This window comes from Cibotium barometz, chromosome 24 (assembly GCF_041138505.1).
Source record: "Cibotium barometz isolate CiBa-2024 chromosome 24, ASM4113850v1, whole genome shotgun sequence".
Taxonomy (NCBI): Eukaryota; Viridiplantae; Streptophyta; class Polypodiopsida; order Cyatheales; family Cibotiaceae; genus Cibotium; species Cibotium barometz.
In genome coordinates, this window is record NC_141069.1 from 34802685 (window position 1) to 34825472 (window position 22788).

General features: G+C 38.8%; 1 protein-coding gene across 1 annotated transcript in view; it reads right to left on the reverse strand.

The window, feature by feature from the left end:
* Positions 1 to 20892: 20892 nt before the first annotated feature.
* LOC147625218 (polyadenylate-binding protein RBP47B'-like) overlaps positions 20893 to 22788 on the reverse strand; it is a 102455-nt gene continuing 100559 nt past the window's right edge. The window contains exons 5-8 of the mRNA XM_086818485.1: positions 22525 to 22621; positions 21765 to 21926; positions 21559 to 21656; positions 20893 to 21446 (exon numbers count right to left, since the gene is read on the reverse strand). Of these exons, the coding sequence (XP_086674611.1) occupies positions 21365 to 21446; positions 21559 to 21656; positions 21765 to 21926; positions 22525 to 22621 (439 nt within the window). The 3' untranslated portion in view covers positions 20893 to 21364. The remainder of the gene's footprint in view (positions 21447 to 21558; positions 21657 to 21764; positions 21927 to 22524; positions 22622 to 22788) is intronic.

Consider the following 22788-nt stretch of genomic DNA (forward strand, 5'->3'; position numbering starts at 1 on the left):
ATGACCAATTCTCTATTCAAATGATGTTTCTCATTGATAAATTCTCAATTCACAAATCAAACTCTGGGCTTGTGAAGCTAGAGGTTAAGAAAGTGGCTTTTTATACTTTTATGCTTCTAAAATTATGATAATCTTATGATTTAAATCCATAAATTGGATTTAAGTTTAGAAGATAGTTATACTATCATAATTGTATTAGTAAGTTTATTCTTTTCAAAAATATTAAAAATTATCAATAATAGCAGCGGAGCTATGGTAAAAATTTTAACAAATTGATACATAATTCATTCTTATGCATAAAATGAAAAGAGGACTTCCTACCATATTCTAGGATTGGTCATCCTATGCTAAAAGAATGATTTTCATCACATTCAATGGAAAACTAATTTTTAAGGTTTATGCATAATTAGAATTTTAAGAAAAGAGAAAATCATGGTAATTTTATTTAAATGATAAAAGAGGAATTCCCATGACATTTGGAATTCAATCATTTAAATGGAAAAAGTGGAATTCTTAGCATATTGAATTAATGGATATTTTTATTAAAATTTAAAGAGAAATTTTAGATAAATTTATTTTATGCATGAGAAATATTTAAATGATAAAAGAGGAATTCCCATGACATTTGAAATTCAATCATTTAAATAGTAAAAGTGAAATTCTTGGCATATTGAATTAATGGATATTTTATTAAAGGAAAGAGGAATTTTAGATAGATTTATTTCATCCCCAATGGCTCTTCATCATCAAAGAACATAGTACTTACCACATTAGGGCTAATATGCCCTCCTAAACACATGACAATAGAATTTAATTAAGATGGATCTCATAAGATCTCCCAAGATATTACAAGAATCCCATCTTGAATAGATGACACTCTCATTTAGTCAAGTATGAAAGAAAATAGAACGACACTCTCATTTAATCAAGATAAAGCAAATAGAACATGTGACACTATTATTCAATCAAGGATGAAAGAAAATAGAAAAAACTTGAACAATGTTGAAGGTCTTTCATTATATTAGTATGGTGTTACAAAATACACAAAAGGATCCTCCACACGGTCAAGAGAACCACACCAAATGTGCATACATGATACATGGAACTACACAATACACTGCACTGAGCATTACAACTGCTAAAAATATTGTATCAAGTAATTCCAAAATTAAAATGCACAAAAGTTGTTCACACACAGTGCTAAGCATTACAACTACCATGCATATAGCATGTGCCAAGGGGTACGTGGGATTGTAGAATCAAAATGTAGAAAAGTTGTGCATATAGGGTGCCGAGAATTACAACTCCCATGCATATAGTATACAAGAGGTATAGGGGACTGCAGAATTACACCATAGACAGGCTGTGCATACAAAGTGCTGAAAAATAAAAAATGCCATGCATATTGTAGGTATGAGGCATATAGCATGGAAAAACTAAACCCTCTTAGCAGAGACTAACACTTGGGAGTTACTTTGGTCTCTAGCTGCATGTACTTTGTTGCCTGTATGCACCATTCTCCCTTTCTTTCCTTTAGAATCTACAAAGCAACAGGGAAATATTAGTACATGTTTGTATGCAAGAACTTTGAACAATGAAAAGAAACATACTAGTGCCATGCATTTCTTAACTAACCTTGCCCTTTTTTGGCAACAACCCTTGCTAGATGAACCAATGTTTCATTATCACCTTATGCACCATTTCCTCTTTCATCTCATCACCCTTAGAACTGCCCCTTCTGCATCTACATAAGTAAAGTGGATACAAATGTGCACTGACATTGAACTTTTTCTGATTCTCTCTCTAATATGCCTATTTTTCATGAAAAACATGTGTAATAAGAAATTTGGAGAGAAATAATAAAAGTTTATAGTACTTTTCTAGTAGTCAAAATCACTTCAAAGTGCCCAAAGCACCTAAAAGTTTGATTAAGGAAAGCACTATACCTCCTTAGCAATAAAAGCACCTAAAAGCACCTAATAGTAGTTAAAAGCACTCAAAAAAACCTAAAAGCAGTGGCTTGAGGAGGGCACTTTACCTCCCTAGCACACAAAATCACTTCAAAGCAATTTAAAGTAATAGAGAGCACTTAAAATCACTCAAAAAAATAAGAAATAGGTGCCTTGATTAAGGAAATTGACTCTCAAGCAGTAAAAGCAATGTGTTAAGGAGAGAACTAATTTGCCTCCCTAGAGATAAAAACAATTAAAAACACCTACAAGCACCTAGAATTAGTCAGAAGCACACTTCAAGAGAATGAGAACATAGCCATGTAACATAGCCGCGCAAACTAGAGAGACATGGAAGTGAGAGAGGGGCCATGGGCGAATTTGCGATGTGGTGGGGTTTACACGGCTATATGCGCGTCTATATTGATATAGACGTGCTTATAGATGCGCTCTGTTAAAAAAAAATTTAATAATCCCGCGTCGACGCTGCAACTATTATCACTTCCCCTCAGCTCCCTCTGCTGTACATAACCCTAAGTTTTTGCAACCCTCTCTTCCTCATGATGGCTGCACCTCACCCTTTTTCCTCTCCTCACAAAGTCTCCTCCCCACCCTCCTTTGCCCTCTCCTCTCAATTCTCCTCTCAAGTATCCTCCCAAGTCTCCTCCCAAGGAGGATTCCTTTACAAGGTAATCGAAAGTCTCCTCCCAAGTCTCCTCCCAAGGACGATTCCTCACAAGGTAATCTCTATCCCACTTGTCTCTCCCACCTCTTCATAATTTCATGGTTTTTAAATGGTATGTTTAGAATTAAGATTTTTGATTGGTATTCTCTTCACTCTCTCTTTCTATCTCTCTCATGCATAAGCTTCTTATGTTTAAAATTTTGAATGGTATTCTCTTCTCTCTCTCTCTCTCTCTCTCTCTCTCTCTCTCTCTCTCTCTCTCTCTCTCTCTTTCTTATGCATAAGCCTAAGAGGCTTATACTTAAATCTCCTTATGCATAAGGCTTAAACCTCCTTGTGTATCCATGCTATTCACACTTTTAGGGTTTTGTATTACTAATTTTTTTCTCAACTTTTTGTTTTGTTTTGTAGGTCTTCTAGTCCTCTCTTTCAACTTCACCAAAAAGAGGTAAACGCTTTTCTCTCTTTCCTCTCTTTTTGATTTTGTATGTATGCATTAGGTTCTTAGGGCTTTTGTATGTATGCATTACTAATCCTTTCCTCACCCTTTTGTTGGTTTTGTAGGTCTTCTAATCTTCTCTTTCAACATCACCAAAAAGAGGTAAGTGCTTTCCTCTCTTTCCTATCTTTTTATCCTCTCTTTCCTCTATTTTTATCTACCAAAAGAGGGGTATTGTTTTGTAGGTACTCTATGCATAGATCTTAATCTATGAATAGATCTCTAATCATAGAGCTTAATCTATGCATTAAGCTCTATTCGTAGAGCTTAATGCATAGATTAAGCTGTATGCATGCATTCAAAATGCATAGAGATCTATGCATAGATTAAGCTCTATGCATGCATTAGGCTCTATGCATAGAGCTTAATCTATGCATGCATGCTTAATGCATAGTGCCATGGTGGAATTCAAATATCTCTCATCCACCATGTACAAGGAGATGCAGAATGGCTGGATGAGATGGGCCTCAAGTAGTTTGCAGGTAGAGCTACCCTAGGAGGAGCTCTAGCACAATTTCAGAGTGTCGAGGAGAAATTGGAACAGCTCTAGATATCAAATATTATTACATTGCCCTCACAAAATAAGAGGGAATTCAGTCCTTTGTATGTAGCCAAGATACTCCACTTGCCAGTGGAGGGAGAAGTGGAGATCAAGGCTGCAAAGGTAAGACTTGATCAAATAATTTGGCCCACTAGAGAAAAGAGCCAAGGAGTAAAAAATAATGGGCACAATAGATGAAGATAGGTAAAAGAAGATGCGATTTGTGGTGGTGGAGATGATAAATCTCACCCACAAACCTTATTGCATGTCCAAAAAAACCTCGGAATGGTAAAGGCTGTTGAAGCTGGCACAAGAGTGGCATGGGCAGAAGTATCGTATCATCACAACCTAAAGGACAATATTAGAATGCTCACCAAGCCCAATACAAAGAGGAAGATCATGCCATATCTAGATGCATTGTTTAAATAAAAGGCCTGACAAGGATAAGAAGGAGGGGCCCAAGGAGAATGCACCATGGAAGCCAAAAAGCTCAAAGCCCTCCAAAACGCCTTAGGATCATGCCACAGTAGTGGGACAAGGAAAGAAGAGAGTGTTTGAATTTAGAGAGAAGAAGGCTGGCACAGCAAAAACGGGAAGACTTCAAAAAGGAGGGTTCTAGCGAAGCAATGGAAGTACCAATCGGCCCGCCGCCGACAACTAAAGGAGGACATGGCCGACCTAGGCAAGTTGTTATCCCTAAGGCTTGAGTAGCAGTAGTAGCAGTAGTAGCAGGAGGCCACCTCCACTGCCAACCTATAGATAGCTAAAGACACAGCCTCCACAGCTAGGACTCTCCGCATCCATGTTAGCAAACTCTAGACATGATTGAGACGGAATGGGTGCAGGGAGCCCTAATTTATATACAACAATGCATGAACGATGGGCTAAAGGAAATGAAAAAACTACAATCCATCATCAAAGAAAAGGATGTTGCCTTGTAGAATATAATGAGCGCAGCAAGAACCCCTACAAGAGAAGCTACATAGAAGAAGGGTAGAAGTAGGCCAATTAGACGACATGCACAGACACGTCAAGGAGCTCCAACATGCCAATAAAGAAATGAACAAGAAGATGGAGAAAATGAAGGAGAATATGTCTAGGAAGAACTAGGAAACGATGTAGATGCAAGAAGAGTTAGATCAGCTCATAGAAAAGCAAGCAAGGATGGAGGGACAAGTCACCCTGACATTAGGGAAAATTTGGGCTCATTTTTGGGCCCTCTAAGGGATTTTTTGCCACCTTTATCTTGAAAATGGGGGCAACGGTGAGCACTTCTTACCTTATGTTAAAACCCCATCATATGACATATCATTAGAAAGATCATGAGAAGTAGATCTTATAATTTCAAACTCTGAAACATTTGGAGTTGCTAAGCTAAAGATATACCATTTTCCTCAAAATCAAGTTTAAAGGCTACTGTAAAGCGATCCACATCATCACTTTTGAACCTACTTTTTGTACATCTTCCATGGGTCATGTCCAAACCCCATCATGTTATATATCAATGGTGGAAAGATCTTGAAGAGTAGATTCTATATATGCAACCTCCGAAAAAATTAGAGTTGATTTACAAAAAAATTACCATGGCCCCATTTTTTATGATGTGGCATTCCTTAGAGAGTCCAAAAATGAGCCCAAATTTTCCCTAATGTCTCTAAGGAGCACATCAAGATCATAAGGGATGTCTAGGATAGGGCCGACAAAGATAAAGTGGAGCTAGTGAAAGCAAACGCAAGATTGGTGGGTGCACTCAATGCAGAAGAATTTCTAGAAGTTTACAACTTGGATGTAGAAAGAATGGAGTAGTGGGGGGGTCACATAGTGGATGACCTTAAGGAGGTGTTGGGATATTTTTGGAAAAACTAACAACAATAATGCAAGCATCCACACCTTCTTCCAAACAATTAGCTCCCCCATCATTTAAGAGATGGAAATCCAGACGAAGGGTTTGGAAATCCAAATCTAGCTCCAACATCAGGTCCAGAACCAACAAAGGCCTTGGAAGCACCAGCCCCACTACTGGTGGAGAGGAAAAAGAAGCTGGTAGCAGAGGAGGCACTAGCAGAGAAGAGGAGTTGCACAAGGAAAATGAGCAGCTGGCAGGAAATAGAAACTTGGAAAAAGAGGTTCACTATCCATAAAGGAGAAGGGAGAAAGCCGGTTTGCTGAACCAGGTGGTGGGAAAGGGAAAGAGATTGTACTATGGACCGGCTAAGCAATGAATCTCATCCATGAAAACGAGTGAAAGGAGCATGCATGGGAAGCCACGAAGAAGCTAGAAGAGAAGGCAAATGATGAAGCGGCTCTAAGGGTCTAGATAGAAGAACTCAAAGCCCTCATTTTGAAGAATTCAAAGAACAGCAAAAGTAGGATGGAAAGACCATCAAGGCGCTAAAGAAGGACGTGGAAACAGCTATGCCCAAAAGGGTAACCAGAGGCAAGGGTGGAAAGGTGAGCTTAAATGACCTGAATGTCGCTTTGATGACAAACAAATGCAGACATCAAGAAAAAGGCATAACAGATGGAGGACATGAAGAAAGCCCATGCTAAGAAAGTAGAGTCCAAAGAAAAATGCTTCAAGACTTCCAAGGCTTGGCCAAAAGAGAAAAGAGAGCATGGGAATACATGGGACGGAGGTTGCAGGAAGAACTAGGCGACAGAGGCTACAGGAAGAATTGTCCTAAAAGAGCCTAAGTGCCTGGAAGGAAACCGCCCTTAAATGCGTGCACAATCTGGTGGTCATCACAACAAGTAGGTGCCATGAGGCCTTCTAACTAGGATAACATTGACAAATTCATGAACCAGTTGAAAGTGCCTAAGGTGGCAGATCAGGGCCAAAGCAATTCCCAGGCAGCAGAGTGGCAGGACAAGGCCTAAGCCCTTCCCCCAAATCCAGAGTCATGTAGGGAAGCAATGGGCTCTTATGACTCATGGATTCGAGTGAGGAGGCAATGGCTCATTCAAAGAGAAACACTTCTAGTTTCCCTCACCAACGGAGTCATCTAGCAGATAGAGAAAAGAGGACGCCAAGATAAGAACCATCCAAAAGACTGGAAGGAGAGCCAAGGCGAGAGAAGATGGCCAAGAGAGCCGGAGCAGACCATCTTTGAAGACAATTCCATCACCCTAGAATAGACAGAGCCCCATTCTTTTGCGATCGGCATGGCAATAGACACTATAAAAAGGGCTAAAGAAAAGTACCCGGAGGCATGACCCATTGACGTGCAGTTCAAATGAGTAGATGAAAGGATGGGGCTCGGCGGGCATGCTTGGGTAAGCAGTAGGAAAAGAGCTTATGGGCCCAGGTATGCCCAAGACCAACCAATAAAGTTTGTGTCAGGGGCTATTACAATAGAGACTAAACAAGAGGGTGGATGGAATAGGCCATAACTGTCTGGACGACATGGTCCGAAGTCAGAGGCAATCCGGATTCAAAAAAATTTAAAAATTTTCAAAGCAACATTAAATGTTGGCTTCGCTCTACTGCCAACACAACATCCACAATGATCGTCAGGTGTTGGCAGCCAACCACCCATTTGTCCACCACCCAGGTCGCCACCTAGATTATCTCGTTGTGTAACAAACTATTATGGGCTAAGCTTTCTTGTCTCGTTGTGTAACAAACTGTTATGGGCTAATCTTTATAACAAATTTGTAACGATTTCTTAAAAACGGGTAGTACCCGGATGAATGTAAGTAGCAAAGGGGACTATTCCCATATGTGTGGATTAGAAGATAGAGAACTGAGTGGATAGTTAAGCAAAAAAGTGGATGAGCTGAGCATTGCTAGGGTATTGTACTATTGAGAGTTCAAGCTAATACTAAAGAATGCCTCATGGATTGATCTCTAATTTGTCTCTATTCTATATTGTAGAAGTTATGTCTACTTTGAGTCGACTCTGTGTTAATTTCTTTCCTGTTTGGAAGTGTACTCCTATCCGGAATCATGATAGATCTAGGAACTAACCTACTTGCACTCATGACTAACTCCCCAAGCTTAGGTAGACCAGCATCTCAACACGCTAGCGTTGGCTTGTTGCATTGGGCACAGTTGCAAATTCAAAAGCCAACTAGATGGTTCAGAACCACGTAAGTGCTGAGTCTTAACCGAACACCAACAAACCATGATACTTCTCGTTGTGTTGGTACCAAGGAGACTAGGCATGGTGTAATTCAGCGGTGTAATTCAGCACCACACCTTATGCCCCACCAATTTCTCCTTAGAGCTAACACAAAGCTCAGTGTGCCAATACCCAAATCCCTTACTAAGAGCTATGTATAAACCACACACAACCAATGTCATTGCCACCTCTAGTATTACCATCTCAATTGGTAACTCTTCGAATCATAGCAATATACTACACCAATACTAGCACTACTCTCTGTGTGACATTTCCAACAATGGCAAATTTAGAGTGTGAGAGCTATGAGTCTTACAAGAAACAAGATCTATGTGGTCCATTTGATCAACATGAATATCTTGAACCAACCCAAACTATAGACTACACCTCCTTATGTAAGGCAATGGTGTAGCACGTAGGCCACCACTTTAATATTTTTTATGCACAGGCCCACATTAGTGAACGACTTCCCGAAATCTATTACCAAACCCAAATAACATCCCATGATTGGCTCATGCACTATAGGTGGTACATTTGAGCATGCTTACAAAGATTATCATGACAAGGTGATAGTATCCCCAGTGTGGTAGAAGCTTCACCATCTACAAAGCTTTGACATGTTAACTGTGCAAGGATGACTTATCCATAAAGTCCCTCTTAATGTAATTAGGATCCAGCAACCAAGCATCCAAGGCTAGGATCAAGGAGAAACATTAAGCTTTGCCATCAAAGAAGCGAGCTCAAAAGCAAAAGGTACAACGAAGGAAGCATCCACCAAGGCAAGGATTAAGCAAAAAGATTAAGCTTTGACATCAAAGCAGCTAGCTCAAAAGTGAAAGGTGCAAGTCTCCAAGGCTAAGGAAAACTTGCTCCAATGTTGAGCTATGTCCAAAATAAGGACATGAGAGCGTCCTTTTTGTGAAGTTCATGGTGTTGTTTACAAAGCCGATTGTTGAATTTTCCCATTTTTGGGTGCTTACACTCAGCCCTCTACCCTAGTTTATGCTTAAGTGGCTCATTTCTTCCAAAGCCCCTTTCTTGAAGAAATGTTGCCTTGTCAACTGGTACACACTCTATTGGGGTAGTCTTCATCAAAGCTTGTCAAGTGATACACACTCTATTGAGATAGTATTCAAGAAAGCTTGCCTTGTCACACCAGATACACACTCTATTGAGGTAGTCTGCACAAAATCTTACCTTGACAACAACTGATATGCACTTTATTGAGTGTTGATCGTTTTTTGACCACCACGAAAGGTTGGGTGGGTTTGATAAGGTGTGATTACTGTTTCCACCAATAATTGTCTGGACAAGAGATACATCAATATTTTCTTATTAAGATTAGATTTTGGGCTCTCTATGAATGATAAGTAGTAGGTTAGAATAGGTGGGTTTGTTAGAAAAAGTGATCTATGTCATATCATAGACAAGGTCAAAGGGATGTGGATGAATGTGGTGGAGGCTAGGAGTTATCCAACATGCAAAGGCAAACCCCATATGGTACTTGGACCTATATAAAGGGTCATTTCAATGTAATGTAACACAACAACTCATTCTCAAGTACACAATCTCTTGGTCAAGTAAGTGCATCTTGTGTTGCTTTGTATTGCTTTTGTCATTTGTTTATAATCATGTTTAGCATTATGTTTGAGCCTCCATAGGCTAGCCTAGTCCTAGATCCATGATTTCCAACATGGTATCAGAGCCTGGCAGGCTATGGCTTAGCTTAGTTTAGTTGTTTTGCCATTTCTTTTCAATATGGTGCCCGCAAAAGGAAGTGCCATTGAGAAGAAGGAATAGCAAAATTATTGCATTAGTCTTTGCATCATTAGGGTTTCCTTAGGTGTTGTCCATTGCATTCATTTCAAAGAAGTAGAGAGAGCTTTTGCTCTTGTTCCCGCATTGCACATCAAAAGCCAGCTCACTGTCATTAGAAAGAAGCGGTGTTCTCCATAGCTCACAGCAGAGAGAGAAGAAGAGTGCTAGCAGTGGTGGGACTTGACACTATCAACAAGTCAGCAAGAAAGAAAGAAGACAAACATTCCATCGCCAACACGTAGAGACAAAGAGAGAGAGGCTAGAGGGACCTCCCTCCTCAGCAAGAAAGAAAGAAGACAAACATTCCATCGCCAACACGTAGAGACAAAGAGAGAGAGGCTAGAGGGACCTCCCTCCTCAGCAGCCTCAGCCCGCAGCACAAGTGTTGTGCCTGTGCCCATCTTCATCGTTTAGCAAACACAACAAGGTTTCTCTCGGTTTACGTCCTCACTACTTCACGTAGTCATAGCAGTCAAAGCCACGCAACAGCTACTCAGATTGCTTTGTGATGAGCAAGGGGCCCTTCAAACAGCAAGGCTGCCCACTGTAACCCACTTCAGCTCCTTAGCCACCACTGCGTCTACAGAAAGGCCGTCCACGAACTTTCAGCAAAGAGCAAAGCAAGAAGCTGACGGCAGCGAAGTAAGTGATGATCAGCACCCAGCAACGAATGCGCCAGAAGACAGATACAATCAGCCGGAAGAGAGAGTGCTTGAAGCGAAGCAAGCAAAGCGCAGCTGACCAGATCCGAAATCAGCGTGGAGCTCCTGACAGATTCGAAATCAACGCAGCAATAAACGCGCAGCGCCGGTGGAATAAAAGCTGGCCGTTTTTGCATTTGAAATAAGAGATTCTCTTCTATTTAATGAGACTAAGGTTTAAAAACCTTAAAGTAATTTAAGAGGTTGTTCCTATGGCACTTAAGGAAGAATGTTCTTATACCTCTTTTTTTGGAAAATTCTATGCATTATGCCGATGCCTCAAGGATGGGAATGCACGCACAATCTATGTGCAATAATCTATGTGCAATGTCAAGACGAAGAAGATGCTATGCAAAAATGAAGATGCAGATGGAGATGCAAAAAATGGATGAAGACAAAGACGAAGATGTCAATGAAGATGAACAAGATGCTGTCTATGTTGAATATTATGTCATGGCTCACATGTCATAATGACGAATGAATTATGCCCTCTTACCCAAATGTTTATGTATGGACACCTCTTATGATGATGAAGAGGTACCTGATGATGAATGGGCTTTCTAAAGCCATGATGATGCTCTCCTTTACTCAAGATGTATGTTCACCTCTGACCACCGATGATGTAGGTCATGTGATATGATGTATGCTCACAGTTCTCCTACGTTGGCCATGTAGCCCACAAGGGGGGGATTGATGGGAGTTGGGTCTCCATGCTCAACACATGATGGTGCACATGAGGCACAATGTTCATGGATATGATGATGATGATGCTATGATGATGATGGGGTATGGGAGAGGAATGTTTTCATGTAGGAATGTTTTTCATGTCATGTCATTTTCTTTTCGCAATGTAGAAGCTATGCTCCCTATGAGCGATGCTAATTTCTTTTATGTACTGTAGAGCTATACTCCTTATGAGTTAAGCTTTTTCTTTCATGTAATGTTAGAAGCAAGGAAGGGCATTATGATATGCCATGATCAAGGAAGGGTGTTAGAAAAAGTGATCTATGTCATATCATAGACAAGGTCAAAGGGATGTGGATGAATGTGGTGGAGGCTAGGAGTTATCCCACATGCAAAGGCAAAGCCCATATGGTACTTGGACCTATATAAAGGGTCATTTCAATGTAATGTAACACAACAACTCATTCTCAAGTACACAATCTCTTGGTCAAGTAAGTGCATCTTGTGTTGCTTTGTATTGCTTTTGTCATTTGTTTATAATCATGTTTAGCATTATGTTTGAGCCTCCATAGGCTAGCCTAGTCCTAGATCCATGATTTCCAACAGGGTTCACAACCTCAAATTTTACATACCGAAACTAGATTTTGTTTTGATTTGGCCCATGGCATGAGTCATTTTCACTCACAGAAGGACACTGTTTTTGTACAATAGTCTTGTCATATGACATGTTTGATGAGTAGTGGGTTCAGCTTGTACAATAGTCTTGGCATATGACATTTTTGATGAGTAGTGGGTTCAACTTTCAAGTTGAGACCCAAGGGATTGGATCAGATTGGTTGGAACTAAATAACCAAATAATAATTTAAAAAATATCGTTAGACAATAATATAGGAATGTGGGTCAACGGTTTCAAGAATCTCATTCATATCTTCTTGGATAATTCTTGAACTCGATGGTTTGAAGTACATGCTTTTTGATAAAAAAGATTGTACCATAGGTTTTGATATCAACCCCAACAAATCCCAATTCAGATGTTTTCAGCCTCGGGATGGATTCGAACGGATAATGGTCACAATTTAAATGTTTTGGCCCACGGTGGTTTGAAAGCTCATCAAACCATGTGTGTGGTAGGTTCAAAGAACGCCTATCAAAGCAGGCCACGTGATCATACCACAACTTCTTGCACATCTGGTGTGACTAAGTGGGAAAAATGTTTTCTCTCATGATAGACATGCACATCTAATGTAAGTAAGTGGACAATAATACAAAGAACATCCAATTTGAGTTCCCTTAATTTCCAAGGATGAAAATTGACATGAGGAATGAGTAACTTGAAAAGTCTTACGACAGAGGCCGGTGAGTGGTGTCGTACATGGCCTTCACTTCCCACCATGACAAGATTAGGTGCACCAACCATGTGAGTGAGCTGGCTCATGAAGGTTTTGATCTATACACATGATGGATTGAGACTATGCACTCCTTCCTACTACCCAAGAGCTCAATCTATAGCTTTTGCATGAATTTATCTAGTCTTGGACTATTTGGGAAATGTTTAAGGATCCTACTCCTACTAAAAGGGTTTACTCAAGATAGAAATGGTGCTTAGTGTTTGTTTTATGAAATCCAAAATGGCTCTACAATCTTGAAAAAAATCTTATCTCCCAAACAGCAATAGCTATGAGAAATCTAGCTCCGTAGGTATTTTTTAAAAGTCATGAGGAAAATTCCTATGGATTCAAAATTGTTGTACTTGTGTCGCATGCACTGCATCTCCCTGGCTCCATCCAAAAAATGTTCGTAAAAATGCTACAAAAGAATTTCTTTCTAAACTATAAACCTACATGTATTTGCATGATTTCGAACACTCTTCACAATCTTTGCTTAGAGAGACCCTGACTAACTTGAGAGAGAGATTCATTCAATTACTAGAATTTATGTATGGTAGAAAGAAGGACAAGATGGAAGATGGCTAGTGTCCTCAAATGTGACAATTGGTGGGCAATGAAAGTAATAAACAGAAAAAAATAATTATATGGTATAAAACACCTTAGTAGATTAAGGTACTATGGTCTCTCTAAAATCTTTCCAAACAAATATAATGATTTATCATTTTTTATGCACTTTGGGCCCCTATTTGCAATGCATCAATAAGAAAATTATATTTTTTACCACTTTTGAAGTGCCTCTCACTGTTAATCACCAGACCAAGTAATTCCTCAACTTAATGCAATGAAATCCAAGCCTTTTTTAACATAAGTAAAGTATGTAAATGTTGAGAAAAGTAGGGTTTTACCCTTCTAAGATTTGCAAACTAAATGATCTAAACCCTAATGTATAACAAGATTGAAAACAACAAAACACACACTTTTGAGGCTTCAATATTGTATGCCTTTCAGAATGTGGCCTCCTAATCGACACAACGTAATATTGGGTAAGCACAATAGCGTTCACGCTCGGAATGTGCAAAAAAAAAAAAAGAGGGAGGAAGGAAACTCATAGAAAAGAGCCTACTACCATTCTCGTAACCAAGCATGCTTCCATCAAGCTATGCAAGGATAACATAGAGAGCACATACACAAGAGAGTAGAGAGGAGAAGGAAGAGAGCTCATGTGTATGCGTTTACAAAGGAGAATGCTTGTATATTGCTTAATTACCTTAAATACAAGTGGCTAGTGTTCATGGAAACTATGTCTAGCCTAAGCAAGTATATAATGAAGTCCAAAACTTCCCCTTTTTGGTGTTAATCACATATTAAGGCCACTTTATGTAGTCCAACACTCTCTTTTAAAAGATAATCTTCTGCTCTACAAAAGCATAAGATGGTTCAATGCCTTGACAAATGGAGGACATGTGAGGCCATCATAACTAGAGTGATTTACAGTTTAACATTATCCATTTTCTTGGCACTAACTTTGACATTAACATAATCATAGATTTTATGCATTAGAGCTCTATGCGATAGATCTCTCTATAGTTTAATGCATACAGATCTTATGCATAGAGCTTATAGAGACTTTGGCATTAGCTCTTATGAATTAGAGCTCTATAAATTGAGCTCTATGCATAAGATCTCTATGCCATAGATCTCTCTATACTTTAATGCATACAGATCTTATGCATAGAGCTTATAGAGACATAAAATGCATAGAGCTCTATGCATTAGAACTCTATGATCTTGTATATACATAGAACTCTATGCATTATATAAACACTTAGACCTAATGCATTGAAGCTCTTATGCATTAGAGATACATGCATTAAAGCTCTATGAATGGGAACTCTTATGCATAAGAGCTCTATGCATTAGAACTCTATGATTTTGTATACATAGAGCTCTATACATTAGAGCTCTATGGATAATAACTTTATGTATTGTATAAATACTTAAGACCTAATGCATTGAAACTTGTATGCATTAGAGCTCTATGCATGGGAACTCCTATGCATAAGAGCTCTATGCATATAGTAGTGCTCTATTCATAAGAGTTCTATGTATAGAGATTTAATGCATAAATATCTTATTCATAGAGCTTATAGAGAGATATAATGCATAAATCTCTTATGCATGCATTAGAACTCTATGGTCTCTTATGCATAGAGCTCAATGAATTGGATCAGAGCTATTTGCATTATATTTACACTGCATTAAAATTCTTGGAGCTTTATTCATAGAAACTCCTATGTATAAGGCAAAGTATAGGAATAAGTTCATTAGTACTTTTGCATAGTGCTTTATTTATAGGATATATATATGCAAGCTCTAAGCATCGTGCTCTATTCATAAGAGTTTTATGCACATAAGAGTTTTACTCTATTCATAAGAGTTCTACATATAAGAGCCCTAATTCATTAGAGCTATATTTCTAAGAGTTCTACACATTAGATCTATACACATGATTTAATAACTTATGCATTTGAGCTCTAATACATAGAGCTCCTATTCATAAGAGCTATCAGCTCTACACATAAGAGCTCTAATACTACATATAGAGATGTTATCTTATGCATAAGAATTTACCCAAGGGTGCCTTATGCATATGTATAACAAATACGAGGAGAAAGCTTTCACCAAAAAATGTGTGAAAAGCTTTTACAAGGCCTTGCAAACAAGAGGAAATTATTCATCGAAATAAGAACAAAGGTAACGAAAGAGAAGAGCATGGATACACAAAAGCCTTATGCATAAAACTCTTAATGCATTAGATCTTATGCATAAGATCTCTATGTACATTACATCCCATAGATATAATCATATAGATGTAATGCATAAGAGCTCTTATGTAATACACAGATATAGTAATACATAAGAGCTCTTATGTATAATATCTAATACATTAAAGCTATCATGCATACTATGCTATATGATGTATACATACTATGCTCTTATGTATAATATCTAATACACTAAAGCTCTTATGCATACTATGCCATATGATGTATGCATAAGCTCTTTTATGTAGCATGAATTATTATGCATAAACTCTTGATGAATTAGATCTTATGCATTAGAGATATATATATATAAGAGCTCTATGCATAACCTCTGTATGCATGAATGCTTATGCATAACCTCTTTCTATATAGGTTCTCGATGCAAAATGCATGATTCATAAGCCTTTATGAGTGTAAATAAACACTTAAAAATCTCCCATGCACTCGAGGGTGCAATCAAGGGTGTCATATGTATATGTATAATAGAGATGAGAAGTAATCTTTTACCGAGGATGGTGCGATAGTGAGATTATGTCAAAGAAGAGGCTTTCTTGAAAGCATTTGCAAGATCCTACAAATAAGAAGAAATAATTAGTTAAAATAAGAATAGTTAAGAATAAGGAGAAGGAAGAAGAAAAGTGTGCATACATATAAGAGCCTTATGCATAGAGCTCTAATGCATAAGGGCTCTACATAGTTAAGAATAAGGAGAGAGAAGAGGAAGAGTGTACATACATATAACAGCCTTATGCATCGAGGTCTAATGCATAAGGGCTCTGCATAGTTAAGAATAAGGGGAAGGAAGAAGAAGAAGAGTGTACATACATATAACAACCTTATGCATAGAGCCTAATGCATAAGGGCTCTACATATTGTTCTATGTGTAAGGGCTCTATACGTAGCTCTATGCATAAAGCATACATGCATGACCAAAACTGAAAGACAATCCTAGATAAATGTCATTAATTTTCAGTATGAATAACAGTCAAAACAATGCTACACTTCATGATTAAAATTAACTATACCTTAAGAAAATCCTCCTTCAAAATGAATTTTAAGGCATATCCCCAATGCCTAAAAATGGCAAACTTTTGGAATATATGATAATTTTACCTTGGTTATTGACACAAACCAATGTACACTGGTTTGTGTACATTGGTTTAATACAATAATGGATGCTTCAAAGTTCACACCTCTTTAATAAAGAGAAAAGTAGGTATTAGCCTTACCTTGATTAAATGATGTGGTTCCCATGATTGTCCACCCTCCCTCCTTCTCAGCACTAACTCTTTTGCTTTTGCAAGTGCTTGTCTCCTTGCTCAACCATTCGTGAAAGAACAATATTCGCCCCCTTCCTAGTCTATTGCTCTCTTAATTTTTTTTAAAACAAAAGCAATATCTTGTCTAAATCTAGAAGAAAATAAAATCCCTTCTAATATGGAATCAACATATTGTTTTTATGTTTTCAATTAGTTTGAGCAATAGGGCACCAAAATATTAATTTTATGTTTTCAATTAGTTTCTTTGCTTGTTTGAAGGCTTTATTAAACTCTTCTTGTGAACATAGGGCACCAAATTTTGTTTTTTTATGTTGTCAATTAGTTTTTATGTTGTTAGTTTTTAGGATGCTTCCTTGTTTAATGGCTTTATTAAACTCGTGCTATCCTACTATTTTTCCCCCTTTTTTTATCCCAAGTAAGGTCCTTGCCATCGCCCTATATTCTTTTTTTTTTATGAGTATGCCTATGCATTTTTTCATTTTTCTTTCTTGTGTGTGTGTGTGTGTGTGTGTGTGTGTGTGAGAGAGAGAGAGAGAGAGAGAGAGAGAGATGTGTGAGAGGTTTTTTTCCCAAAAATTCATAGTGTGGATTTTGTCAAGACAGTCCTTGCGCCGAACTTTCAACTACCCAATTAAGCGTTGCCTCACTAAGGTGGAATTCTATTATTACAACAAAGGTTTCACCGTCCATCTCCCTAGCCACTTGAGAAATAGGGGGAAAAGACTCCTCTAGTTTGGTGGCATATAGCAAGTTTTTTTGTATTCGTGTATTTTTTACGGGACTTTTAAAATTTTACAAATATTTTACGACCAAAATGCTAAAAAACTGACGTGACGCCCATCAAAAAGCAACTATGGGTTGGATGATGGAATTTTTTAATGATAAGAGATGGAGTTGTTATGTGATGCCATTAAGTATCCTCCAAGAATGCCATTAAGCATCCTCCAAGAATTATTGGCACATGGAACTAGTAAATGGAGGAGTAAAGTGATGGTGAGAGGAGGAAAAATGATTGGATAATTGACATGTGAACAACAAACACCCAAGAATATCAAAGAGCCAAGATCCTTGAATTAAAGTGATCTCAAGATCTTTGAAGCCAAGAACTGGGAGCACATGGGAATATATCAGAGTCAAGATCCTTCCTCTAAGAAAGTACAGAAGCCAGAAGCGGCAAAGCCCATAATGCAATCCACGGATGGAGAATCTCTACTATTGAGAGACCAACAAATCATATCCGTTTCCAAAGATCTTGTTGTTGCTACAGGGAAAGCCATGTTAATGTAGAAGCAAACAAAACATATCCGTTTTCAAAGATCTTGTTGCTACAGGGAAAGCCATGTTAAACTAGAATGCTTGTGCAGTATAGGCTTTTAGTGTACATTTAGAACGAACACGGTAGAAGGAAGAAGACCAAAGGATGTACTGCACCAATCAACGATTTGTTGTGCACTAATTAAATGATTTGTTTTTTAATGACACTTTGAAGAAATAAAGACAACTCTTGTTAGTGTAATGTGTGGTGTGAGTGGAAGAGAGAGAGAGAGAGAGACCATACACAAGGTACCATGCGGAGGTGACACAAGTCTTCCCTTAAAATTATAATCATTTGGGGATATGACATTCCCCCATTTAGATGAGCATTGTCATTCTCATTCCCCCATTTAGATGAGCACTTTCATTCTCATTCCCCCATTTAGACGAACACTTTCATTGATGACAGTGGAGGATAGTGAATTCTTGTAAAATTGTGTAGCATGTGACAATGTACATATGTAGTGATCACTCGCTTTGAATTTGTGTTAGAATGTTTCCTTTGTCTTTATTTGATACTTGAGATCAAGTTATCATTTGGTAAGTCCTTTGTTGAACTTGTGCACACACTTTTCCTTTTTTAGCCAAATTCAAATGCTCCTCTCTTCCAAGCAATCCAAGTAATCAATATTGTGTTTGACAAATGTCAAAAACGCCAAAAACTCCTTTCTTTTATGGCCAACCATACACTATGCTTGTATATTTATGTTCTCGGTCAATAAAGATACAAGATTACATTGGTCTAAATCCATGTAAGTGGGTGTCCTACTTTTTGGTTTTATATTTGTAGCTTTGGATGTGTTTTCAAAGTTATAATAAATTATGATCATGTTCCAAATACAGCAAAGGTATTAGCAAAATTTGAGAAAAGAATACAAAAAAGGTATTATTAACCTTTGAGAGTTTTTTAATGACTACATGCCACTTAATATCCTTGCTGTATCATAATGCTATTTTTCCTGGTGTTTTGCATGACTTGAATGCCATTAGTAGTAAAGTTCTTTTAGATATGGCTTAAAATGGCTCCTTTCCTACTTATTCTATTAAATAGACCAAGAATCAGACTTCTTTCTAGTCATAGGTGAATTCATCTTCATGAACATGTGCATAGTACTGTTGCAGCTCTGGGTCAAGTTTTCTTTATTCCCAAACACAACCTTGAATAAATATTAAGGTGAGTTTTACACAAAGAACTTGTGACATCTTCCTATATAGAAAATTTGAATCAAAATAGGGAATCCTCTTAAGGCATATGAATGAAAACAAGAAATCCTAACGCATTTTTACGTGTTGTATGCCATCAAAATCATACAAGTATGAAATATCCACATTTCAGGCCATAGCTTCAATCATATGAAACAACGTTACAAAAATCATGATACATCTGAGTGCTACAACTGGGGAAACCCCCAAGCATCGAATGAAGGACAATTTGACCAACTGCTTGCCTCCCCAAAGCAACCCCTAGCACTACCATCACCATGATTAGCGCATCACTAAGAACCCAACACATGGCCAACGTGCATAAAACTAGCTTCCAAGAGGCATGTCAGATCTCCAAGGCCATCTATCTTGCCTTTGGTGTTCCCAAGCTACAAGCTCTATGATCCTCAAGACAAGTGGTATGGAAATGCCAAATTTTACGATAAATTTTTTCCCTAAACCTCGTACTCATGTACATATGAAGCCTCTATAAGAAAAGTCTCATGAAAATTTGAACGGACTTGAGAGAGGCAACGTTTAAAATTTTAATAATAGCTTATCCAATGTTTACATCTTCCTAAAATGGAAAGAGTGTTATGACCTCTACAAGTTCACAATGGCGAAGTGTGGGACACACAAGTAAAGCGTGGGACCAATCAACAACATATAACTAAACACCATCACTTAAGTGTGAAGACTTGCCACCAATTGGCAAGGTTCGTGGGTGACAAACATTGTAGGCCCAAAGACCAATGATGTGTAGCACATGGGAGCAACGAGGACATAGAGGGATGTGAGTATGGTGTGTGGCCTCTAAGCAATAATCGTCAACCTACAACTCATGTGTTGCACAGGGGAGCAACAACAAATGAATCTCTATCTCATTAGCTTTGCATTCATCATCACAACACTTATTTAGGGAAGTGTGACGTGCACCAAATCTACCTTTAACCTTTTTTGAGAGGGAAAGATTGCAAGGCTGCTTTGTGAATGAGCCATGTTAATGCTAACCTCTATCGTATGATGTAGATAATAAGAGGGTGGTTAATGTAGATAGGAGGTTGGATGGTGGAAGAGAATCCCTTCCACTTGGCGGTAATGTAGATAAGAGGGTGGATGGTGCAAAGAAAAAGCAAGTATGATTTTTTTATGGAGGGCCACTCAGATTACCCATTGTAAATGATACACCATAATGTCTACCCTAAATGGAGAGAGAGAGAGAGAGAGAGAGAGAGAGAGAGAGAGAGAGAGATTAAAATCAAATCTCCTCGGCCAATAAGGTGATAGCTCATGTGGTAGAGATGTTTGACTAGGACCAAGAGGTCCTGGGTTCAAAAACCCACATGGTGCTTCCTCCGCAGCACTGCCAAAGGGCAAATAAAAAAGCGCCTACGGGAGGGTAAAACAGGTGACTATGGGAGGATTTTGGGCCTAAGCCTAGTTAGAAAAAAGAAAAAGAAAAAGAAAAAGAAAAATCACCTCTGTTTATGTTGCAAACCACCACATAGCAACAAAAAAGAGGGTGTAAAGTCACCATTCTTCCTAACTCTCAACCATTTCTCGTGTATGCTTACATACTCACAAAGCACACTGAAAACCAAGCAACCAACCATGCTCTCTCTGTGGTCTCGTCACCATGTTTCTCAACACCAAGCTTTTTGCCACTGAATCATCTAAGTCAAATACCCTGTAAAGCACCTAGCTAAGAATGCTTAAATCCAAATTTACTTTCCTCAAAGACGACACTCCTTGCCTTCTCACACTCCAATAGTTCCCCCCTGAACTTCCCAGACAATTCAATGTATGACAATAAGAATCTTGCCCGCTTCAACTATGATGTCACACAATGTGTTTCCTATTGTTTCAAACTACTGTAAAAAACTATTTTTGTCATGATCAATCACGTCAAGTGTGATTTTCCATAATTCAATTGCCTAGTCTCTAACGGCATCAACGTTTCAACAATCTCAATAGTCAAGTGTATGCCATGCAAAAAATTTCAAATACATAATCCTCGTGGCATTGCACTGATGTGTCTAGACCAATCCCATGACGGGGGACCTTCCTCATGAGGGGCACTTCACTCCAACATCATATGGTGAGCCTCACCATCCTGCAGTGCCGGGGCAGTCAACTCCAACACCATAGAAAGAACAATAGTGATATGGTGAGGCTCACCATCCTGTACAAAACATCTTCCATACACATGGCCACTCAGACCAAACTCAACAATGAAACAATCCCCACACGGTGAGAGCTGTCCTCTAAAAATAGAAGGCTGGAATCATTCCTGGATTTATATGGGGGCTTAAATGCCAATGTTCGTCTTTTTATGCAATCTGACAGACCAGGCAGTTTACATATTTTCTGAAGTGGTGAGCCAAAGATGATGCGCTACCGCTGGACGTTCATGCAGTGCAATGTATGCAGCATTCAGTCTGCATGGACAAGCAGAAAGACCAAAATATGACATCAACTTCCCTTTGAGGTAATAACAACATCAAACAGACACCACACCAGAAGCCGAACCCCACAGTTCAGTTCACTCACTTGTCAACATCAGGAGCTGCCAGAAGATCAATTTTTTCTTCCTCTCTGTAATCTGGTGCTTGACCACCAACGCTTTCAGTTCCAGTCTGAACCTCCGTCTAAAGCATGCAAAAACAAATAAGGAGATCGGTATCTCTTATATTTCAAGATTCAAGGATCGTAACTTACGGACTAGGGTGGATCCTTTGACTTCAATCCTAGCTTACCAACTGTTGAGGGTAGTTTCCATATACTGGGTAACTGCTGTAAGCATATGAAGCATCTTGCGGTTGTGAAGCATAGCCATATCCTTCATAACCTTCTGAATACCCATAGTAGCCTTGATTCCACTGGTTCGGGTCAGCCTGACCCTGCCCCCAGCCCAAGGTCTGCAATCAATGAAAAAGTGCAAGTCAAAAAAAGATTTATAATTTAAGGACAAGACTGCAGCTGTGCCTGCAAATTTCATCACATGAGACCCAGTAAGACGAAATTGTCGCCAACCACAAGCAAGAAAAAAAGCGTGCGTGCGTGCGTGTGAGGGGGGGAGAGACAAAATGCAGTGTGTGTGTGTGTGTGTGTGTGTGTGTGTGTGCGCGCGTGCGCGTGCACACGTGTGTGAGAAAGAGAGGGGGGGGGGGGGGAGAGACAAAATGCAGAACTGAAAGATCACTAGGCCCAAGTAATCAAAAAACAGAGAGTTGAATGCACGAGCACAGCCATAACAGCTAAGCTTGTAAGAAAATCCGAAATGCGTACTATTCCACAGCATGTGACCGGCTGGAGCCACCTGTGCAACAGAGGCTAGGATGGTTTAATAGTCCAAGCATGACAAATGTACTCGTGGAGAAAATACCAGTTTCAATGGTCTCAAAAGAACTTGTGAATCAGATTCTCTCAAGGGATCCACAGTTAGCAATGGACAAACCTTGAACCTTCACATTTAAAATATTTGATTTTAGCACCCTGCTTCATTGCAAAATTCACCTGATTTTTCACAGGGCTTCTGCCCCATGAAAGTCTGACAGCTTGCTGACCAATGACAGTTCCATGTATCCTCTGAAGAGCCTCCTCTGCACAAGACCTGCAAGACATTTATTTTGATTACTAGATAGGCAAAAAAAAACAATACTTCTAATAACCTCTCTCTCTCTCTCTCTCTCTCTCTCTCTCTCTCTCTCTCTCTCTCCGATTACTGCACCTGAAGCATGGCATACTTATGCTAGAGAGCTATATGATGCACCAGGACAG